This window comes from Falco naumanni, chromosome 6 (assembly GCF_017639655.2).
Source record: "Falco naumanni isolate bFalNau1 chromosome 6, bFalNau1.pat, whole genome shotgun sequence".
In the NCBI taxonomy this organism is placed as follows: Eukaryota; Metazoa; Chordata; class Aves; order Falconiformes; family Falconidae; genus Falco; species Falco naumanni.
Genome location: NC_054059.1, coordinates 5,092,941 through 5,115,566, shown reverse-complemented (window position 1 = coordinate 5,115,566; position 22,626 = coordinate 5,092,941). Strand labels below are relative to the sequence as shown.

The window sequence follows — 22,626 nt, the reverse complement described above, 5'->3', positions numbered from 1 at the left end:
GCCTGTTATTCAGCCCCTGTGCAAACTGCTACAACATAACCCAGTCTCTGGTTGTCAAGAATGTGGACAGGCCTGTTTTAATTAAATCAGATAATTAAGGATTATGTTTTATTAAGCACTTCCATTAAGACTCCTGAACAAAGACAAATTTGTATATGCAATAATTCAATTAGACATAAAATGGATGTTCAAGAATACAAGTCTTCACACATCTACTGTTACAAAGCCTGATTCAAAGTGCACTAAGATATTCCACTAGGCACTGATGCAGTGATTTTAACACAAAAATTAAGCTTTAACATTATATACTAGATGTTTACAAATATAATTCTTCTGTTACGCAAAGGCACTTGAGAGCTTTATTTGCTACAAAACTGAAATTAAAACTTGCCACTCTAAGGTCATAACAGTAAAATGCTAAGATTTTATTATTTCTTCATAGTTAAGAAAAATTAATTTTGTACAGTTTGGGGTTTTTTGCAAGACTGGGCATATTACAAGGAAAGAAAGAACTAGCAGGGATATCCTATAATCCTGTATCATAATAAACTGCTTTACATTTCAACCCCCATCTTTACAATTTTCTTTGTGCTTTTATTCATTTTATCCAAATTAAGCGCATGTCTCTTGAACATCATTCCAATACGAGAAGGCTGATGGCTCCCCTGTGGAGCTGTATTGCCAGGAGGCAGTTTGGAAAGTGACAGGCTGTGAAGTGGCACAACAGACAATATTAAACAGTTGCCCCACAATTAATGAATGGAGTGACCCACTTAGTCACCACAGCTGAGTCCTCTAACTAATTCAGAAGATACCAAATATACCAGTTCAATTGCCCATACTGGGATACCAACTGGCAATTAGGTCCAAGCAGATTTGCATTTTCTCTGTTTTGGTAACACACCACAAAACTTCAAGTAGAAATCACTGTTAAAATACACTTTTCCTGGTTAAAAAGGTTTTTCATTATTTCTGTATTTCCATTACAGAAAATACAAAAAAAATAATTTACAAAACTTTAGGATGTTCAAAGCTAATGTTAAAATGTTGAAAGCTAAACTGAGTACGTACTGTTCTGATGTTTAAACTTACAATGTGCATCAAGTATAACATTTCACCCATATGCCTTTATTTTTCCACTAGTTTCATTATTTTCTTTCATACTATAGTTTGGCAAGTCAGAATTTAATTATAAATTTCACATCTGAATTACTCTAATTTAATTTGTACAACTAGCAATATCTAACATGGGCCACTAGTTATGAAAATAATCCGTCATGGAAATATTCAAGACTGTATGTTTTAACTTCAGTAGATCATTTCCCAAAAAATGTGAAATGTAACTAATGTGTGAATAACTGCTTAAACCAAAAGCAAAAAAATATTTATTTTCCTAACCAAAATTATACTGTGCTGAAATATTATACTTGACCTTCAACATCACAAATAATAATAATCAAAAGCAAGTAGCCTAATCCTCTTTTGTTAACTCCAGGAAATGAACACAGATTCTTGTTCGTGAATGGGTCTCCTCAAGTGACTCCACCAGAGCAGGGAGGCTGAAAAGTTAGCCACAGCCAAATCATCCCTTCCCCTAGCACAAGGAAAAATCTTTTGGTGTAAACCAAATCTAACCAAACGACTACAGCCTCCCTGTGGCACAGAAAGCAAAGGAGCCCCCAGAGGCAGCTGGACACCCCACCAGCCTTGGCCAGCAAAGTCCCTGCTATGCTCATCCTCACACTGCCAGGAATTTTGTTTACCGAGCAGCATCCACATCATTCCAGTGCTGCAGCTGGCTGCACGAAATAGCCGCAGTTCAAGCACTGAACTCTAAGCAGCAGTAACTTAAATTCAGCTTCAAAAGCCACAGTTTGGTCATCTACTTCATATACAAAACTACCACTTGCTCTGGTTGGCTGTCCTTAGCTTTACCTCACATGGTAAAATAATTTTGAAAATTCAGGCTGAAGTACTACACGTTGGGATACAAGATAGCTGCCGAGTGAAGATTTCAAATTCTACTCAAAACATAAGGTAACATCTTTCCAGCTTCTAATTCATTACTCATTTACTAGTTTGCTCAAGTCAATGATAATTTGCATTTAGAGGAAGAAAATCACTCCAAAGAGATTTGAGTGAAAATAACCAGCAGCACAAAAGCATCTAAGGGTGGAATAAGGCAATTTTTACATTTGGGGAGATGGAATAGCACAAAAGAAATATATAAAGTAAAGAAATAGAAGCAAGGAGAAACAAAATGGTGGACGGGAGATGAGTTAGAAGATAATTAAAAGAAGATGAGATGATAAATAGGCCAAAAGCCTGGAACAGAACAGATGGAGTGAGGACTATGGTGCAGACCAGACACCGATGACTGACTGCCAACTCTGGGTCAGGAAACGCAGTATTGAAAGGTGGGCTGATTAAGCTACTCCTTAAGGCAGAGAAAATAAAAACAAAAATAAAAACAGGGGACACAAGTATTTTTGGCATTAAAAACCCTCCAGATGGTAACATTTCCCCTCCACCGAGATGCAGAATTCAAAATCTCCAATAGACAGAGATTACTTCACACTGCTGCTGCTGCCATTGAATTCTTTCGTCTTCTGCCCCATGACTGCAAACCTTCTCCACATTTTTGTCTGTAGGCTACTTGGTGACATAAGACAGGGCTTTGTGGTCATTTACAGTCAGTTCTGGGTTAACAGCTCTCTTGGCAGACATGGATGAGCTATGTCCACATATTGTGCTTTTTATCATGGTTCATTTTTTCTGGCCATGCAAATACTAGCTTACAGCTTCTTCAGCTGCCTGCAAAATACTTCACACCAACATCAGCAAGTCACGTACTTACACAATATCCATCACTGGAGAGAGGTCCACAGTCACTTAATTTTCCAAAGCAAACTACCTCAACAGTAGTTATACATTTATGGGTACAAACTTTTAAGCATTCCACCTTTCCTAACTACAACAAAAGCAGTTTCAAAAAAAAAGTAAAATTAAAAATCCAAGTGTCAAATAAACCAGGAGAACAAAATAAGTCATCTGTCAGTTCACAGATTTGACTGAAAACTTCCAAGAAGATCCTAGACCATTAATCTTCTAGCAAAGATTACTCGCCTTCATCCTAATCCCTCTAGGACAGGCTGTCATTTTAAAGCCAGATAATAGTCTAAGAGCTGACAAGTCATTGACATACAGCATGCTAACATTTGCAAAAGGTTGTTCATTTGACCTGTATCATTGCTTAACCTTTAGCCCTATTGTTCTGTTGAGACTAATGGACACAATACTCCACGGGATCATGGACAGCACAGAAAGGAACTTTATTTTCCACTCCTGTTGAACAGCACTTTCACTAACAACAGGCTTTAGTAATGACATCCAGGCTGGGACTGTCCGCACAAAAAAGCCTTGCAAAAGAACTGTGGGCTGGTTTAGGTAGTGAAACCCAAGACTTGCATCGCATCCAAGAGTTTAATTATTTCTATGTACCTGTACTTCCTGTTTAATATAATGAAGATAATGTCCTCGTTGAAAATCCTAAAATATTTGTATAAATAAAAGGCTAAAGCTCCAAGGCTAAGAATATACAGCATATAAAGTATTAATCTCACTGGTCTTTAATACTTCATCATCAAGGAAGCCTAAAATTCAGCTTCTTCCACGGACTGCTGCTATCGTTACATGATGGGTGGGAGAGCTGGCAGGTTTGACCATGTCGCCTCCTTGAATTCTGATGCACGCTAATAAATGAAAAGAAAGCAAGCTGTGCAACACAAGTGACCAAGCATGCAAGTGTAATAACAAACAGCGAAGACTCAACATTGCTCAAAAACACCTTTCTAAAAGAATTTGGAAGTTATATCAAAACGCAAAATGGCTCACAGAGTACATGTGTTCCCAACTAACACTAAAAGAGTAAACTGTGTTTAATGATTCTTTGATTATAGAGGCAGACAAGTTTAGCGATACTGCTTTCTCCATCAATACCAAAACTGAACGAGGTAACATTTTCAGAAATGCCAAGAATATACAGCCTGTCCCCACTTTCCCTTTCTTTTCCTCCTCTTAGCACCACAACTCAGTCTTACATAAACCAAACAAAAGTGCATCAAAACATATTAAAATAACAATACACCATGATAAAGATATAACGTTGTAAAGACACAGCCCTTATTTCCAAAATCTAGTGCCAACAACGAATAGCAAGGCACAACTATAAATGCTGCCATACTTCATAACTGCACTTTAAAAGTCCATTCCATTTCACAATAAATTGATTTTCAGATTAGAAAAAAACCCACCCAGTACTCTAACTCTGGTATTAAAGTCCCAAATCCATAACTCTAAGAACAATTTCATTATTGGACATATTGTATAACACAGTACAAAGTTTACTGCTGTTTCATGTAATTACTTCAATATTTTCACAGAAAATAACTAAACCTATGTGGACAACATTCATTTTTCCTGGTATAATTAAAAGTTTTAGCCACTTACTCTACTATTAAATACAGTGCTGAGACTCCTGCTCTTTTTGAGTAATCTTCCTACAATCCACCCAAGCTAACACACGTTTACTGATACCTGCTATTCTTAGTAAGAAGAATGGCCAACAACGGCTTTCAATCTGGACCACTATGTCTTAACGCAGGTCACAGAAAGGAATGACGGAGGGAGGCTGTGAAGGGAGAGGTCTACAATATTTACTTTTGTGAGGTTCAGACTGCATCCTGGCAACACATTTCAAAAATTGAAGTTTATCAAAACAAAGATGTGATGTGTGGTTCCAGATGCTTTTCTTGTCCCTAAGCAAAACCCAGCTACGCTTCAAAAAAACCTCCAAGACATACTCCAAGAATTTTGACGAAACGCATTCTGACCAGCAGTATGGGTTTTCTACTTTTTCAGTCTTGAATATGCTGGTGCAATCAGAGATCCACCTTACCTGTGGACAAAGACTGCTATGTCCATTGATCTTTCTTTGAAAATAACAAGCCTTGGGGGTGACCTATGAAGCTCTTATCTTCTGTCAGTGCAGTACAAGAACTGGAGGCAGGGAAGAAACCCACGCTTCAGAAAATGCGGTTTTTCTGAGACCACACATGGGTGTAAATCTCTACGGACCTCTAGTCAAGAAAGAAATGATCCTGTTAGATTCCTTCCAAATATGAAAGGATCACACTGTTCCTGGAGAAGAACAAGAAAAATGGCTAATTAAGCGTAAGGAAAAGATCTACCTAAGCAGGTCCCATTTGTCAGTCCTTTAGCACCCATTCTGCTGCCACAATCTCTGGAGAAGGATTGATGGATATGCTGAGTCAATCTGAATATGAGCAGACTTAGAAGCTAGAAGGAATTCCTTGTCTCCCTGTAGACCTTGCTGTGCTGCACATGGAGTTCATAAACCCTGTCATTTGTCATTGATGCAAAAGGAACTCAGCTTGCTCTTTCAGCTAGACTAATGAGGTATTCATCGCGATGAGTACATTTGTTGCTATAGTTGCAGAGATGACTGAAGTAACAGAGGAAAAAGATCTTTTGGGCAAAGCAATACCATTTTTAAACAGTCCTCTCTCAGAACATGGCAATGCTTCAAAACAGTAGTCTATTCTGACCATATACAGTGAAAAATTCTGTTCATGAAGTTGTGATAAATATGAAGATGTAATCCCTGCTTCACCATCCTACAGAAGTTTTACAGGAATCACACTCATCAAGTTCACAGAAGTAATGAAACAAAAAAAGTATTTTTGAGGTAAATAAGAGCAACAACGATTCTTAGCAACAATTACTCTTCTAGGAAGATATATTTTATGAATCCTATTCCTTTGAGTAGATATAGATTTGAAATATATTTTGAATCTATAATGATTTCCCTTAAACATTTACTAATATTGCTTTAGGTAAAACTCTAGATCAATACTGGTAGCACTACCTAAAACTCCTTACTGTTATCATAGGGCATTCAAACAATTCTTAAATATTGATATAAAAGTTATTGAAAACAATAATCAGATTCAAAGCCTCAGAAGTTTTCTGTTGTAACAGTAGTATAATGTACATGTTTCAGTAGGTAACAGTGACTTCAAGTGAAGACAAGGATTATTTAAAACCTAGAACACACACTGTACAAGAAGTTTTAAAACCTATTGTTATTTCAAACCCAAAATGTAGAAAGCTTTACAGTTTGCCCTGATTGCTACTTAAAAAAAATACTCCAAAACCAAACCAAAACAAAAAAAAACCAACAATGAGCACCAAAAAACCCACACCAAACCCAAATACCCCAATAATGAAGTGTACAGATACTCTTATTTCAAAGATGTTTTTAGATGGTAATAACACATTTAAGATGAGAATTCGTTGACTGAACTGCATTCACAACATAACCTCAAAGGCAGACTGCAGTGTTCTTTAAGTTCTACCTGGTACAGCAGGCTTATTGATATCTTCCAATACTGCTTTTTAAAAGCTTGAGATAAGTAACAAAAACCAGAAAGACAGCCATGCTTCATCTTTTCAGATGCCCTGCTCTCTCAAACTGCAGAAATCACCACTGTATCTGTTCCAAGGGTGTATTCATCGCTCATAAAAAGGCAGCGAAACTCTCAGAGGAAAAGGAACCCTCAAGAAAAGAAAATGAGCTACACAACTGTACAGCAGAGTAGTCATTGACTTTCACTCACTCTAACTGGGGGGAAAGTTAACTGACAAAAAAGAGCCGTAGTTAAAAAAATAATCTCTCAACATATAAGGTTTGATAAAACCTAGGATATTACTCTTACTTGCTTTATCTTCCTACCAATTTGATCTAATACACACACAGAGTAAATATATCATAAATGTTTGAAATATAAAAATATATGAAATATGAAAGTAAGAGGAAAATAACTGTGGCTATTTGCTCTGCATTACCAGTAGCTCTAACCCTTCTGCCATCTGTGTGTATCTCCAGCTGCTGCATACAGAAATATTCTTCACAAAAATAAAGAAAATTCACCTGATAACTGGTTTAGACCGTAATTCACAATTTAAACTTGGTGGCAAAGGACAAAATAAAGAAATATTGTCCAAGCATTAGTGTCAAAAGCAATTATAAGTCTATTAAGAAATTAATTCTAGCCATCTATAATTTTTTTCTCCTCACCAACTTATTTGATGCTTTACTGCTGGGTAGTAAGACAGTCAACATTTTAAAAGAGTTTATGCTCAGAGCTTTGAGAAAGGCAGATAAAGACCAGTGAACAGCATCACTCCATTGCCGACTTTTAAAAGTGCTGCAAGGCAGAACTGTTAAAATCCAATATATTGGAACACACATGGACAATTCAGAAATCTCCTTTAGACAGGAAAAATAAAGCCGTTGAGCACAGTTTTAATGACCTAGGTTTTGGGAAGCAGAGGACCATTTCAGTAGTCATGTGCTGGCAATTAAACTTACCTAGCACAACATTTGTTTACAGATGTGTTTTTCCTAGAAAAGTTTCTAGGAATACTTCCAACCATGTTCTTCCTGTGATTTTTAAATAAGGTTAAATAACCTGGAACTTCAGAAAACTTCTGAAAAAGCTATAAATTTCTGTTAGAGGCCATTTTTAAAAAATGTTCCTTTTGTTTTAATTTCTTTTAATTTCAGGCTCAAAATCATGTGTCCTAGACAAACAGCCTTTTTCCCTCCATGAAAAATTTACTTCAAATTTATGATATTGATTTTCAATAGACAACCCAGAAATGCAACAACACAAATATAAAGAAGTGACCAAAACATTTACAGAGCCTTATTCACACACACGTCTCATAGCATTGTTTGTGACTTAAACTTTCCAAAGACTGCTACCCTCTGCCGGCTTTTTTTTCAAAGTCCAGCTTATGCTTTATCTCTTCATTTACTTTTCAGTCACTCTTGGTTAGCCAAAGTATCATTACTGCTTCTCTTGGGGCAAGATTCATTACCTGCTACAGGATCAAGGAAATGACAAAAGCAAATGGAAGCTGCCAATTTGATGTTCACTGCCCTGTGTTGATGAGACATGGGACTACTTCTAATAGCACTGCTGAGCAAAACAGGTTCCTCTAGAAGAAAGTATTATCTGGGAGTCATTTAACTCATAGAAGAGAATAAAAGTATTTTGCAGAATGTTGGGATATTTCTATACTGAAGAAAAGAGTGCACAATGAAAGACAGGAACTCATATATATATCTTTGCAAGTCATACGCATTACTTCAGAAGACCTGGGGGGGTATTTTAATAAGTAAAAGGTGGAGACGTTAACTAGAATGAGCTCTTAGTAATCGCTGCTGAACATGAAGTGGGAGTTCAAGCACAATTCATGATTCTTATACTATGGCCAAATGGGGACTGGCAGTAAAAACAACATTATACTCTTACCTGTGAAGGAGGATAGTGTAAACAACAGCACTCAGACATTCCCTTGAGCTCAGAGATATTTGAGACCTAAAGCTATTAACTTCTATATCATCATTCAACGTTACGAAACGAAAGAATTAGGTTTTGCCAAAGCATAGCTTTTAAATATGATAAAACAGTAATTCAGAAGGAATAGGCAGCCTAAAACCACTCTTCAGAGTATCCCAAACTGCCAATTGCCCCCCAAGCATTGCTGAACACTTGGTTAGCAGAGGAACTCACTAGAAGCTAAAAAAAGCTGAGGGGAAACCTATACCCAACACTGCTTTGCTGTCTTCAGTGCCACAACATAAACAACTGAAATCAAGTTTACCTTTCTTGAAGTGTAGATGTCGAAAAATGGTTTGTTTCGAACACTGAATGGTTCCTGTGCTTTGTCGATAAGACCATTTTTCATCTTTTCATGTCGTGGAAATATAATCTCTTTCTCTATACATGCAAGTCGAACATTGAAATCACAGTCTCCAACAGGCTGTCCCTGCCAAGATACAAAAATCAGTATTCAAACCAAACACCAAATTATTTGAACAGTCTAAGTTTTCCTTGGACAATATTTAGGATCATACAGATACATAAAAATATTTTGCCAAATACTTGGTTTTCAAACATTTGTATCGGACTGTAAGAGGTTTAGTGAAACCAAAGCTCATAAAAAGATACAAACCTATAATATACATATTCAAGTATATAGGAGTTAACTGTAAAGGTATTTAGATATTTAAGCAAAATAATTCAAATAATTCCTAATTATACCTTTGGATATAGCAGCTACATATTTGTCCACACAGTTTTCCCCTGAAGTCATTTAGCTATTTTTTTTCATAATATTTTTAATGACAACGCAACAATGCAATTCACACAGTTAAGCAATCTCACTGCTTTAAATGTACTATATTGGTTTCTTGAAAGAAGCATTAATTCTGTAAATGCTCACTTTTCTGTCACAGAAGAGAAAAATATAGCTGCAGTTGGAAAATATGCCAACAAACAGTAGCTGCAAAAACCTGCAAGACAATCGCTCAGTGACAAAAAGGTAGTAAAAGCCTTTCTCTAAGTCTCAGTACTGTACTCTGACCTTTTGATATCTGAAATAAACCAGCAGCTTTATATTGCTCTTTACACATTTGGTGCATTGCACCACATCAGTATGAGCATTCAAAATGCACATCTATCACATTAGTAATTGCTCATAATTATATTTTGAGCATCAGATAGTGAGGAGAACACACTGTGGATAACACTAAGAGGAAATAAGCAATGGGCACCTTGTAAAATCTAAAGTTAGTTTCAATCAGACATATCACTTTCATAATAATAAGGGACAAAACTCATAGATTTGCATTGTTACAGGCACGATACAGCACTGAAAGTTATTTACATGAGATCATCCCTCATGTTGCCATTTCACACATTGCCTCATTCACACAAAAAAAGTAATTTCCAAAAACTATCCTTTTCACAGAGAATAAGCTCACAGAGTTTTGGCTTCAAAACCACAATTTTTCAAAATTTGAAAGCAATGAGCACAGGAAACTGGGAAGACATGGGACTCAATAATCAATGGCAGCAATACAGATGAGGAGGAGAACCAGCAAGCAGATATTTCCTGTACTAAACATAGCTAGAAGAGAAACAGAAAGGGAATCTAAAAGCAAAGAAGCCCAGCTCTAATGTGCATCAAAGAATCAGAACTGGTCAATCTGAAAAAGGAAATAAATGGCAAAATGACATTCTGACAAGGCATACAAAGGTAGGAGATAGAATGAGTAGTATCAGAACAGATATCTTAAGAGAAAAACAGAATGCCAATTTAGACTAATTGAGTTTAACCATGTTCTTTCCAAACTCATCCTGAACCTTCTGTATTTCATGCTCCCAAAAGGGCATTAAGTTTCTCTTAACATTTCCTTCCTAGCAGTAGACCTCTATCAAAAGTCCTCAACCGTTCATTGCAACAGCTTTGAGAACTATGCGCTGCTCCCACACTACATGGAATTCACAACCACTTTCTTTCAAGACTCAGCTTCAATCTTGGACAAGCACAGGCAGCACAGCCACCATCACCTGGGAGGAAAGCACGTCCTGTACAAAGCCAGTGACAACATGGGTGAAATGTCTTCTAATCTCTGGTCATTGATCCGTGCCTGTGAAGAAGAAGAAAGCCTATCTGGCTGTTGACTTTGCCTTCAGCGTTGCCTTCCTTTCACCCATGAAGGTGTTATTAGTAAAGAACCATTCAAATGAATGGAAAAATAAGACTATGGAAAAATCCCAGGAGCAGGAGAGTGGCTCGCTCTTTATTCATTTGTGGCAGAACACAGCTGTGTGATTAAGTGTCATAGACAAAATTCTGGAGAATCACTCTTTCTTTCTTTCTTTCTTCCCCCATGTACAGCATACTTGAGAAGTCATCTACACAGTGATTGAGCTTGTCCTGGTTTGTATATCTAATTAAAGCATAGAAAACACAACTTGCCTTCTGTAACAACTGACTGAAGAACCAATTGAAGAATTCTTTCCTGGGAAATCTATATACATATTTTTTATTATTTCAAAGAACACCATAAACTGTTTTCTAGGTATGTTTCAACAAGATGCTCTCTTCCCTACAGTAGCTTTTCCACTCAGCCACATTTTACAAGTAGGTCTGAAAGTGCAAACGAACTAATTAACGTTCCGAATATTTGAGCTTCCAATAAGCAGTAAAGTTATTTAGAGAGCTTCTTTACAACTATTTATTCAAAAACACTTTTGCATCGTGACTTAAATTTATTTCAATCCCTTAACAGTTAAATTAAAAGATGAGACAACTTCATATGCACCATAAACCAGCTGAACCATTTTCTTTTCCTTTAAATAATCCTTTCATTTCTCCCATCTACTTGGAACTAATTATTTCCTGCAGCTCTGCCAATCATGTATTTTTATTTCAAGGCTTGTTAAGCAGAAGGGTGTATTACCACTAGGTTCCATCATACAAAGGTCAGAGCTAGGTTGACATAAGTTTATATGAGATGGGAAAACACAGATAATGCTACCGAGCAACTTCATCAGTCAAGTAAACTAAGAAGTTAAGGAGTATTTCACTCTCACAAAAGCACAAGACATTAGCAATAGGAAAATCACCATAACATTGAATTTAAATCAAGAACATACTGAAGAAAAGCAATATTGGAGGAGGAGGGCTTTTTCTTTATTAGTAGATGCTTGCATAATTACAAAAAATGTTGCTAATATACAATATATTTATCCCAGGCAGATCCAAAACCTTTAAGTGGTAAAATCCTAGCTTTTATCAAACAAGTAGGAGGGTAATGCAGGCTGCAATAAATAACTCTGAGACCTTGACAAAAACAGGAAGAGATTATTTAGTATATATATTTTATGTATATATGAGACACATTTAAAAGTTGTCCAAAACCAAGGCATTGATGCATGTATAATTTAAACCCAGACATCAAATCCTTGTATGTTTTCAGGCAATATAGATGCTTTATTAATTTAAGCATTCAAATGTTTGAGGTATTATTTAAATATCAAAGTTTTTGCTTGTCTGAGAAGGATGAGGATCATCACTGCCTAACAGCATAGTTACTGGAGTGCATTATGTGATAATTCCTGTTCCAGACGTTTTTAACCTAAAATAAGTTTGTTAGCAAAGGGTAAAACAAAATTAACAAGTAGCATGTTTCCTGTCTGTGCTAGAAAGTTACATTTCCCCCTCACTATAATTAAAATTTATCCTAAAGCAAAATATCATTTACACAAGCCCCAAGAGAGGAGTCACCTGTTGAATCAACATCCCTTCCTCAAGCAGCTGAATTCTCTTCACCTATCGAAACTTTGTGCATCACACTAAGAGGTCACAGTATAAAGTGGGCTTACAACAGACGTGACACTTTAAAATAGTGTTTTGGTTTTAAATACAATCCTCCACATATTCTCAAAATGTAAAATGAGATTTCTACTGAGCTTTGACATCTACTCAGGACTGAACATTTATAAATTTAAACTTACATTATTTCAAATTAACTTCTCAACAGAACCCACACACAGGCAGTCACATAAGATTTGACCAGTATACCAGTAAGATTTGTCTAGCATACTGCAAAAAGAAACCAATGTTTAGAAATCCTAAAAAACAGGGCCTGCAGTTCATATAATATCCATTGTCTTGAGGAGGTGGGGAAAGGTAATTTATTTGCTGAAAAGAGCTAAAAAAAATTAACAAGAACCCCACCAAAACTCACAATCTCAAGGACATTCCTCCAGCTGGGTGCCAAGAGACTGTATTTGGTCAAGCATCAGGCTGTCCTCCTGCCCTGCACCTGGTTCCCAGAGACCTCCACGCTGAAGTCACAACGTCATGCTGATACGGCTACGAGGCCTGGCGAGTAACTCTGATGTCAGGTCATTACGTCCAGAAAGGCAGCAGGAATCGCCGAGACAGGCAGGGTAACGGGATTTCTGCTGCACACCCCACCTTAGTCCCCTCTCTCTGTGCAAGGAGAAAGGTGTCCCCGAGGAGCCACCATCGCCCTCCAGGTTTAAGTCTCCCTTCCCCTGCCTCTAAGGTTGACCTTGTGGCTACAGCTCAGTAAATTCCGTGAGCCTTACGTGGAAAGTCCTTTACCTAGACAGATGCAGTACAGATAACAATGTGGCGTGTGTAGGAGCTAAATCCTATAAAAGTACTTTATTTGAGAATTTGATCTTTTTCCAGCTTTTTTTCTATGCAGCTATAGTAAAAAGAAAAATAACGCTTGGGCCTGTGTACACAGCTGATAACCAGCTTGGTGCAGGATAAATGTAGGCTATTTATTCTCTTCCTCCATGAGATACGGTTCGAAGCCTACCTGCCAGCAAAGCATGCCCCATTTGCTTCCCCAGATCAGTACCTTAGTCATGAATAATTCAGCACATAAACGCATATACGTTCCACACACATCTTCACTTACTGAGCCATAGCAGAACATATGTCACAACTGTCTTAGCTTTAATGATTTTAAGAGAAGAATAAAGAATAAGCTCAGGCTGACATTCTACCCTGTGTTTAACATTATTATTGACAATTCAAGGCACTCACAGCTGACATCTGCATTTCCAATGAAAGCCCATTATTAGTTCTCCTATCTTCTGAAGACCGTGCAGTCTAATATTTTGCATTTTATATTAATGATCTGGCACATATTTCTTCTGACTGTGGTTTTATAGATGCTGCTATTTTTTTTGATGCATGTAGCTTTATGTAAAAACAATCTGAAGGTGCTATTTCATTCTCCAAATAAGATTATTACTGTAGTCAATCACCTAAAAGTTTGGGGGTTTTCATTTCCAATTAAGTCTTCTTTTTAAAACAGCATTTAAAGTATTAGAGAAATGAAAAAAATGTAGAATTGTGACTCTAAGATTTTCACTTCTAAAAGGCAGAAAGCAAGACAACCATTATAATCTGAAAATGCACTTTAAAATTTGTTTTTCTAAATTTTACCACTCAAATATTCAAAAGAGATATGTTAATGGCAAGGAATTTAGCAGTTTCGAAATGGTTTCTAAAATCTATCTTGGCACCAATGAGGTTGAGCATGTGAAATACTGTTTCAATTGTAACTATATAACCAACATGCTGCAGGAACATAATTACTATTTATATGTTGTCAGCTTATACACTGGAATAATGCTTTGATTTATCACTGAATGAAAATGGTTTGGGGAATCCAACCTATTAAAAAGATTGCTTAAGACATGTATTAAATTATTTGTATTTCCTTTAAAAAAAATCACTGAAAATAAACAAGTAAATTCAAATATGTATGAATCAACAAAGGAAAGAAGTTTGTTGCCCATGGATAAACATCAAGACCTAACAGAATATACAAATATAGCTCCACACTTTCTTTTTTATTAGCAAACATACTTGAATGAAACAGCAGAACTGTCAAAACTGTGACTAAACAGATAAGATCAAAACATAAAGTTGATTGTACTACAGACGCTGCTCCCTTCCTCACTCTTCTCCTCCTTGGATTGCTCAAAACAGAATACAAATTCAAGATAGAAACCATCAGACCTTATAACTATAAGTGGATGAGAAATTTGCTTCAGCTGTTTAAAGGTAATGTATATAAGGCAGAATATTTACAATGAGTTGAAGTGACTGAATTATGATTCTCACCATCAACATTGTACAATAAAGAGGCAGACTTATGGATATGGGCATCTACCGTGGGGGAACACCTAAACCCTCTCATTTTAAAACAAAGCTCCAGTTAAGCACCAAAAGCTTAGTAGCTACTACTTGGAGAGCACAGAACTCAGTCCAATTCATTGTTTGACTGCATAAACAGTGGCTTCATTTAGGATCTTTGTAATCCTCATAAATCCTTCTGAGCCTTGAAAAACAGAACTCAATAAGGGGGATTTTACTGGGATGCAAATAATAAAAACCAAAAGGAATTATGTTCTGTCTAGACTGGCTGCCTTCCCTCAAGTAATCTGAGAAGTAGATCAACTTCCCATTTCAATTACACAAGTACAAGTCATAACTCTAATAAGCCATAGCTGTAAAACAGATTTGCCATCATCACCATGGGATATTTACACATAAAAACACTGCACATGGTTCTCCCAGGGGAATATAAAATTTATTTTGCACTGAATTTTGGCCATCCACAAAGTCAAATATCAAAACCAGGGCTTTACTGCTTCTGTTTTTTCCAATTATTTTTCCTAGTGCTGCTGTTGCGCATAGTATGGAGGCATCCTTACCTTAACTGTGACAGACACCACTTTACTCTCCTCACACTCACTCTCTTTCTACCAGCCATTCACAGTGACTTCTCATAAGAATACCTATTGCTGGGTTTTTACAGGGCTGTCTTTATGACAAAGATTTACCACTTCAGTGAATTAAAAAACCATGGGAAAATTCCTACATCTTGAAGACATTATTCAGGGCATTTCATACTTGAAAATATTGTGGCACTATTTTTTTTAGAATACAAATCACCTCATAGTATTTAAAATAAGACTGCCTAGTACAGTAATCATAAAGTATCTTAAAAATTAGAAAAGAGAGAAAAAAGTAGAAACAATAAGCACTGATTCACAAATACCATCTTAGGAAAGGAACCACCCACTTTTCTTAAACCACGATAAAACTAAAAATCAAGTATCTGCTTGTAATACATCTTACACTTCTAAAGACTTGTAAAAGATCTGTAACTTTAGTACACAATCTGTTTGAAATACCTAGTTCATTGTGTGCATGGTTAGCTTATGAGTGAGAAATACTGATTAATTACTACCATACTCATCTCAAAAGAAAAGCAGTATTTTTCTTCATATTTCTTTTAAATAAAGAGAAATGTTCTAGAAAGGATGAAAATATGGCCTTCACGTTCTCTCCCAGACTGTAACAGTCACTCAGTTTATTCAAACATACTAGCTATGGAAAAGAAAATACTAGAGAGGTCCTGCTTTCACCTTCATAAAACCTATCCTGAATTATATAGTTATTTGAGATCTGGTATAGCCTTCTGATTAACTTATATTATTTTTCTTCAGTTCTTTTTCTCTAGAAACAGTAAAAAGGTGGAAAGGCAAGAGACAAGGAGAAAGCTGAAACAATTAAATATTACAGCTAGATTAATTGTAGAAAAGGAGGACTTAAAACTAAGAGAAAAAAGACATGACAACATTTGAACACACTCCTGCTGTTTCCATACGATAACCCCGCAACCATCCTATAGGTTTTCCTGTTTTGAAATACACTGGACCAAAAAAGCTCTGTGTTAGACTTCATTCTCAATACTTGGGAAATTGGACATGATAATGCAACCAGAAAACCTGCTCTACTGTAAAGTTTTTCACACTTTCCACTTCAGTTGTGATCACTGCCAGATTCTTGAGAGATATGAGTATTTGCCTGAGACAGAAGTTGGGTTTAAGTCCACTTGGCAGTTACTATGGGAATGATCGTTATAAACAGCGAGCTGAAGGAGACAGTTTTTCTATTTAATCATACGTTACAGTTCCTAGCACAACAAGATTAAAAAATATTGCAAATAAAAAGTGAGGGTTTTTAAGGCTAAAAACATGAAAGACAGAAAACTGTTTAGCACAAACTATGGAGAAGAGCTCTTTAAAAAGACCTTCTAAGAACAAAAACACTTGGTTGTAGACTTCATTCTCTAATTTGTATAAGTTTTAAATTTTTCAGAGTTATTCTCATTTACTTGTAACTTGTAATTTTCATTCTCATGTAACTTAAACTTTCAGGTCTTCCTTTGCATTTTTTGTAGCAAGTTTCATGGTTTGCTGAAGAAGCGTCACATCAGAGTAAAACCTATGGAACTAGAACACCTGAAAAATATAAAGGATTTAATATCATGGCAACTCCTAAAGTTGCTCTTGGAGAACTACTTGTCCCTGTATCTCTCTCCCAGGAGCAACACTATGTGTGTCTTCCCCTAACAACTAGCGATAATCTGCCATTCAAAAAGCTTCTCACGAGACATGCTTTATGTTAAGGTATGGAAACACCTTTGGGGAATGAAAGAAGCATAACAAAATTTGATACACTCCCTTTGCTTGTATATAATACTGCATTAAGCATTCTTTAATTTGGAAAATGTGGGAAACAAACCATCTTCACTACAATCCATACTGCCCCCTGGGTTGGGAAAAGGAGGCTCTAATTCCATGTAATTCCAGATGTATTTTTCACATAATCTAATCAGTAAGTAAAACAGCCAACCTTCAAACTAATTACAATGCTAAAGAAGCTCCCCCAAAACAAGCAGCTTATTAACACAAAATATATAAAAAGAACACAAGCACGCCAAAGATACAGTGGTCAGCATGTACCAATTACCACTCTGAGCAATAATTTACTTTTTGTAGGCATCATAGCAAGACAGAGTTTTAAAGAGGGATACAAATATGAGTTAAAATACTACTTTTCAGTTGCATATGCACTTTACTCAAGCACAAGGACCAACAGGGAAGAAAGCAGAAATTATCTGTTTGGAAGTTTACAGACTAGGTAAAGAGATTTGCAAATTTTGCTGCTCAGACATGCAAGTCCGGTTTTCTATGATGATCAACAGAGAAGGGGAATAAGGTAAGAAAGACTGAAAAAAACAGCTAGCTAAAGATGCATTTCTAACCATCCATCTCCACGGATCCAAAAGCTTCTGCAGCACCACTCCCTTACTATGTTGATTCTCCATTTTACAAGTGCTCCTAGCACACCACTTGTTGCCCTCCCTATTCTGTAACGCTACCCTATTCATATAGCCTAAAGAATACTAAAACACGGCACCTGGCCAAGCTGCCCCTGCTCTCAATAAACTGCATTATAAAAACAGGATGAGGAGGAGACGGCACCGATGTGACACCAGAAAGCAAAGTAAGACACAATTGAGTAGACACTCTGTATTCCATTACCTGACACCTCTAAACCATGACAGAATGAAGGGATATATACAGACTTTGAGAACGTAACACACAGTAAGAGCACTGTTACACACATTTGGGCGCTTGTTGGGTATGTCTCCTCAAGAAATAGAAAGGGTGTAAGAGTAAACATGTGCATGGCATCCTCATTTTCCAGAGTACTATTATTAACAAAAGCATTTTAAATCCGTATTTTGAGGTGGCACTATTTGAGAAATAACCTCAGAACTAAAAGTGGAAGGGTGACTGGCAGCCAGGTGCATCTGTAAACCGAAAATACTCAATTAAACACTTGCATCTCTGAATTATGGCCTCAAAATGTTCACAGTACGTTTTAAAGATAAGGTTAACAGGCTAATAAATGAGAGACGTCACGTACCGTGAGCTTTACATCACTTTCAAATGAGTTTTATAACAGGAAAGTGTGACATGTTAATATTTTACAGGGATCTAAACCAAAAAATTTTCAGACATGAATTCAATGAGCACGTTGGGAGGATTTATGACCAGCGTTATCTGTTTACCATGAAAAATTTTATCTAACAGCTACAGCATTGTTACACATAATGGCAACCAAAGAAATCTTGATCTTGACTTAATTTAATGCACAGAGTATTAGGAAATTTAATCAAAATTCTATCTCCCCTCTAAAAATTAAAATAATTACTCTTTTTCAGTCATTCAAGTCTATTCTTATCATTGCAATCTGGTCTCATGAAAACTTGGCTAGAGTTTAAAAATTTAAAGGCCAGGGTTAGAAAGGAAAAGGAAAATACTATTCATTTTCAGCATCTTTGCTAAGAATGCATTAATTAGATCCTACATTATGCCAGTGTTACTTTTTATTACTTAACTAAGGAAAAAAATAGTTGCCTAAGTTTAGTATCTATACATCTACAAGTAATTATTGAGAATTACCTAAGATCTTGTCTCAGAACAAGGCTTCTCAGGAAGAGCTGTCTCAAAGGCGACTGGAGAATGAAGACATGTTCTTTTGTGGATTGTTTCTGGTGAACAGGGATTTGAATTTGCTTGTATTTGCCTCTGGGACTGTGAATTATTCTATTGTTGCCTTCCTCTGTTCACTAGAATTACCCACCAAACGCGAACCTTTTATTCACTATTCAGGTGAAAGAGGTAGTTAGTTATACAGCTATAGTTACCGTAATAATGAACTCGGCTACATGCCGACGCAAATCAGGAAGGTGACGAGTACCAGGCATTATATAGCTCTGTACTTAATAAGACTAAACACCGCAAGGAATATTGGGTGCCATTAGCCTTTTATGTTCAGAGGAATATGAAAAATCCAGATTTCATGTGTGCAGAGCGCACACATAGCTAGTGACATAAACGTGGACCAGAACCCTTCAATTAGAGTATGAAAAGCCAAATATATACATGCATTTTTAAGAAATATTTTGTCATTTTCCAATAAGAAAAAGACTCTTCTTAGAAAAAAAAAATACTTAGGATGTAAGAAAAGATAAACAGTGTTGCAACTGATTTCTACTTCTAGAAACATTTCACATGTCAAATGTGACTTCACATGATAATGACATCTTTCCTATATTGGTGCCATCTTCTCCATAGACAAGTAGAAGTTTCATACTAGTTTTCAAGCTTCTTGGAACTTCTTTTACCCTCCAGAAGGGAACGCTGCTGTATGTCATGATATACCACTATTTTTTATTCTGCTTTATTCCCTCTCTTTTCAATGCAAAGAACCTTCATGTCCTCTGTCCTAAGCCCCTAAAGGCACATTAACAGCAGAATACCTGGCATTTCACAGAACAGCACCTTCTGAACTTCAGAGAGGTGAGCCCCAAATCTGCGAACTAGAAGACTCTGGGTGCATCTACACTGGTGAACCACCACAGCAAATGCCTCATCTCTGCCCCTGCAGCCACCAGCTGTCTGACCACAGACATACACTCGCTCTCCAAAAGAAGGTGACGGCATCTCAGAACACTGATAAGAATGGTCCCTGAGCAACGTTAAACTTTAAACTATTCTTGAGAACTGCTCAAGGGCACCATAGCCAGCCAGGGCCAAAACTGTGTCAGGGACCATTTTAACTACTTAAAAAGAGGATAAACTTTCAGTAGCAGGATCCTGCCCTTTGCACAGCTTCATTTATTAGTATATGCGTATGCAGCCTCTCAGAAAGAGGCTTTGAGATGATTTTATATACTTTGAGCCAAATGAAGCAGAAAAGAAAAAGCAGAGATTGCTCTGTGTCTCCTCAGAGTTGAGGTCCGAAGGTGGCCTGATTTCACTAGGATATAGCTTCCTTTCTATGAATCTCCTTTTAGCATATGAAATGAAATCAGTGAGACAGCAATGTCGCATTTTGAGTTGCTGTTAATAATAATCAACATCATGATTCAGACTGAAAAAATGACAATAAAGATCTTTTTTTAATCTCATGAAGAATCACTTGTTTTTCTTGACATAGGCATCTCTTGTAACACAATGAGATGTGTTACCACAAGCTTCTAGAAACTAGATGCCACAGAAACAGTGATTAAAAGAAATTAATCTAAGGGTTACATCAGCATCCCTGACTGACTTTTGCAGCAGCTAGAGGTGATAAACATCAGAATTCAATACAATACAAAATTTATCATGGAAAAAAACAGCCAAGATAGATTATTTCCATGTTTTCCCTAAAAACTCCAGTATAGGTCTCTCCCAATCACTGAAACTCTTCTTCTTCTTCCTAAGACTTTTCCCATGCAGACATTTAGAGCCAAACACAAACTACATATTTCAACCAGTCTATTCTCTTAGTTTCGAACGTTCTTTCTAGAAGGCTGCTGTAGTTTATTCCTGATACACCACAGCAAAATCAAAAAGCTAAGTAACAATAAGAGTCACTGATAATAATGTGGATGAAAATTTGTGAAACTTAAGTCTTTGCCCACTCACTTTCTCTCATTTTCCTTTTTATAGCCTCTACCCACTGTTAAGCTTCTGTTACCATTCTCTCCTGATGAACACATCACCCTTCTTTAAGGTGACTTCCTTACCTCTTCTGGGTCATACTCAGGTGAAATCCTGACTAAGTCTGAAGAAAGATGCCATGACGTACTGAGACACTCAACTCCGTGATTTCACGACGTTCTCCCAAAATCACAGTATTGTACATCAAATGAAAACAATTACTTTTACTCCCAGATGATCTGTTACTAGCAGACCACTACTTCTCTTAAATCTCAGATCGATGTTGGTCTCTCAAACACTTAACCTGTCAAACGCCAGTGCTGCAAGGGACAAATTGGACACAACTATTTACAGATTAGGTTCTTTGGGGTTTAGGCTGAGCTTTTAAGAATAAATGTACCCTCTCACAATTTCTGCTCATAAAAGGCAACAGCGCTCGTGGTATTTAGTTAACTTAGACACAGAGAAGCCAAGCTAAGTAATTTGGGCTTCATTTAGGTATCGGTCTTCAGTCTTACAAGTCCCTTCGTTAAAAGCCAGAGAAATACAGCATATAACTGAGACAAGGTTGCCCTGTCTCAACTACTACACTTCTAAACATGAATTTTAACACTATTTAGCCCTGTAAAACAAAGATAACGTAGAACCAAAATAAATACAAAAATGGAGTACACTGCAATTTTGAAACATGACAATAATGCTGGCCAAAAATACTGAGAATAGTTCAAAGTGATATTACAGTAAATGACATTTAGAAATATTATATGACATTATTTTGTTATGATCTAGAATTTAATTCCACAGTTTCTCTGTATACATGTTAACAGTTTCCACTGTAAATATACAGCCATTCTGAGGGGCATAAGTTGACATATATCTTACTATAAATACATGGTGCATTGTCAAAAGCTATATAATATTTTAGTACTAACTTCTATATTTTTGTGTTAGTGCTGGTCATCCTAGCACACAAATTCTCAACAGTATTAATAGTGCACATAAGTCTTTGGGACTTAATGTGGAATTTGTGAATGCAGTATTTCAGAAGGAATATACTGACAAAGCCAGAAAACTTTGTAACACTGAACTAGCAAAATAGGTTGAGCATTTGAGAATAAGGTCAGATGAAAATATCTCTGTTCACTAGACCTGACTAAAACATGCGGTTTGCCTGAGCAAAGGCGTTTTTCTAACAGGGTTTGCATTCACATTTCCCCAGCTGCAATGTCACATCTCTAACAGCAGAGTATGCCAAGTCACTGTGGGGATGAGACAGGGGACATGTTGGAAATCTTGTAACTCACATGACAGACAGCGAGTACAGTTACTCCACCATTCATCTCCAGGAGACACAACTACTTTCAAGATCGAAAGGAGCAATGTCGAATTACAGAGCACCTCATATAACTGTCTGGCAGGTTGCTTTGAGGTGTTGGTGTGGGTTTTTTTTTGGAGTGGGAGGTTGTTTCAGAAGAGGGGAATGTTTCATTTTTCAACAGGAATGATGTTTTGTGTAATTATTTGATTTGAACCTTAGCTAGGAAAATTTACACAAATCTAGCCTACAAAACTTTAAAAGGAATTTACTTCTTGCAAATCACAAGTTTTTAATACATTTACTTCTCAGTGATAGAATTCTGTTGATCATTTCCTGCCAAGACAAACATCCTCAGGTGCCCAGTTTTGTAAGTTTCTAAAAGTAACCTAAAAAACACTGTGCTTTTTAGTCTTTATAGTAGGACCATTGTTAAGGACTTCTTGCAGCTGAAGCCCTCCTTGT

General features: G+C 36.7%; 1 protein-coding gene across 4 annotated transcripts in view; it reads right to left on the bottom strand.

The window, feature by feature from the left end:
* Positions 1-22,626, bottom strand: part of RNGTT (RNA guanylyltransferase and 5'-phosphatase) — a 189,228-nt gene that overhangs the window by 105,103 nt on the left and 61,499 nt on the right. For all 4 annotated transcript variants that reach the window (XM_040597832.1, XM_040597834.1, XM_040597831.1 and 1 more), the window contains one exon: positions 8,755-8,919. In XM_040597832.1, the coding sequence (XP_040453766.1) occupies positions 8,755-8,919 (165 nt within the window). The remainder of the gene's footprint in view (positions 1-8,754; positions 8,920-22,626) is intronic.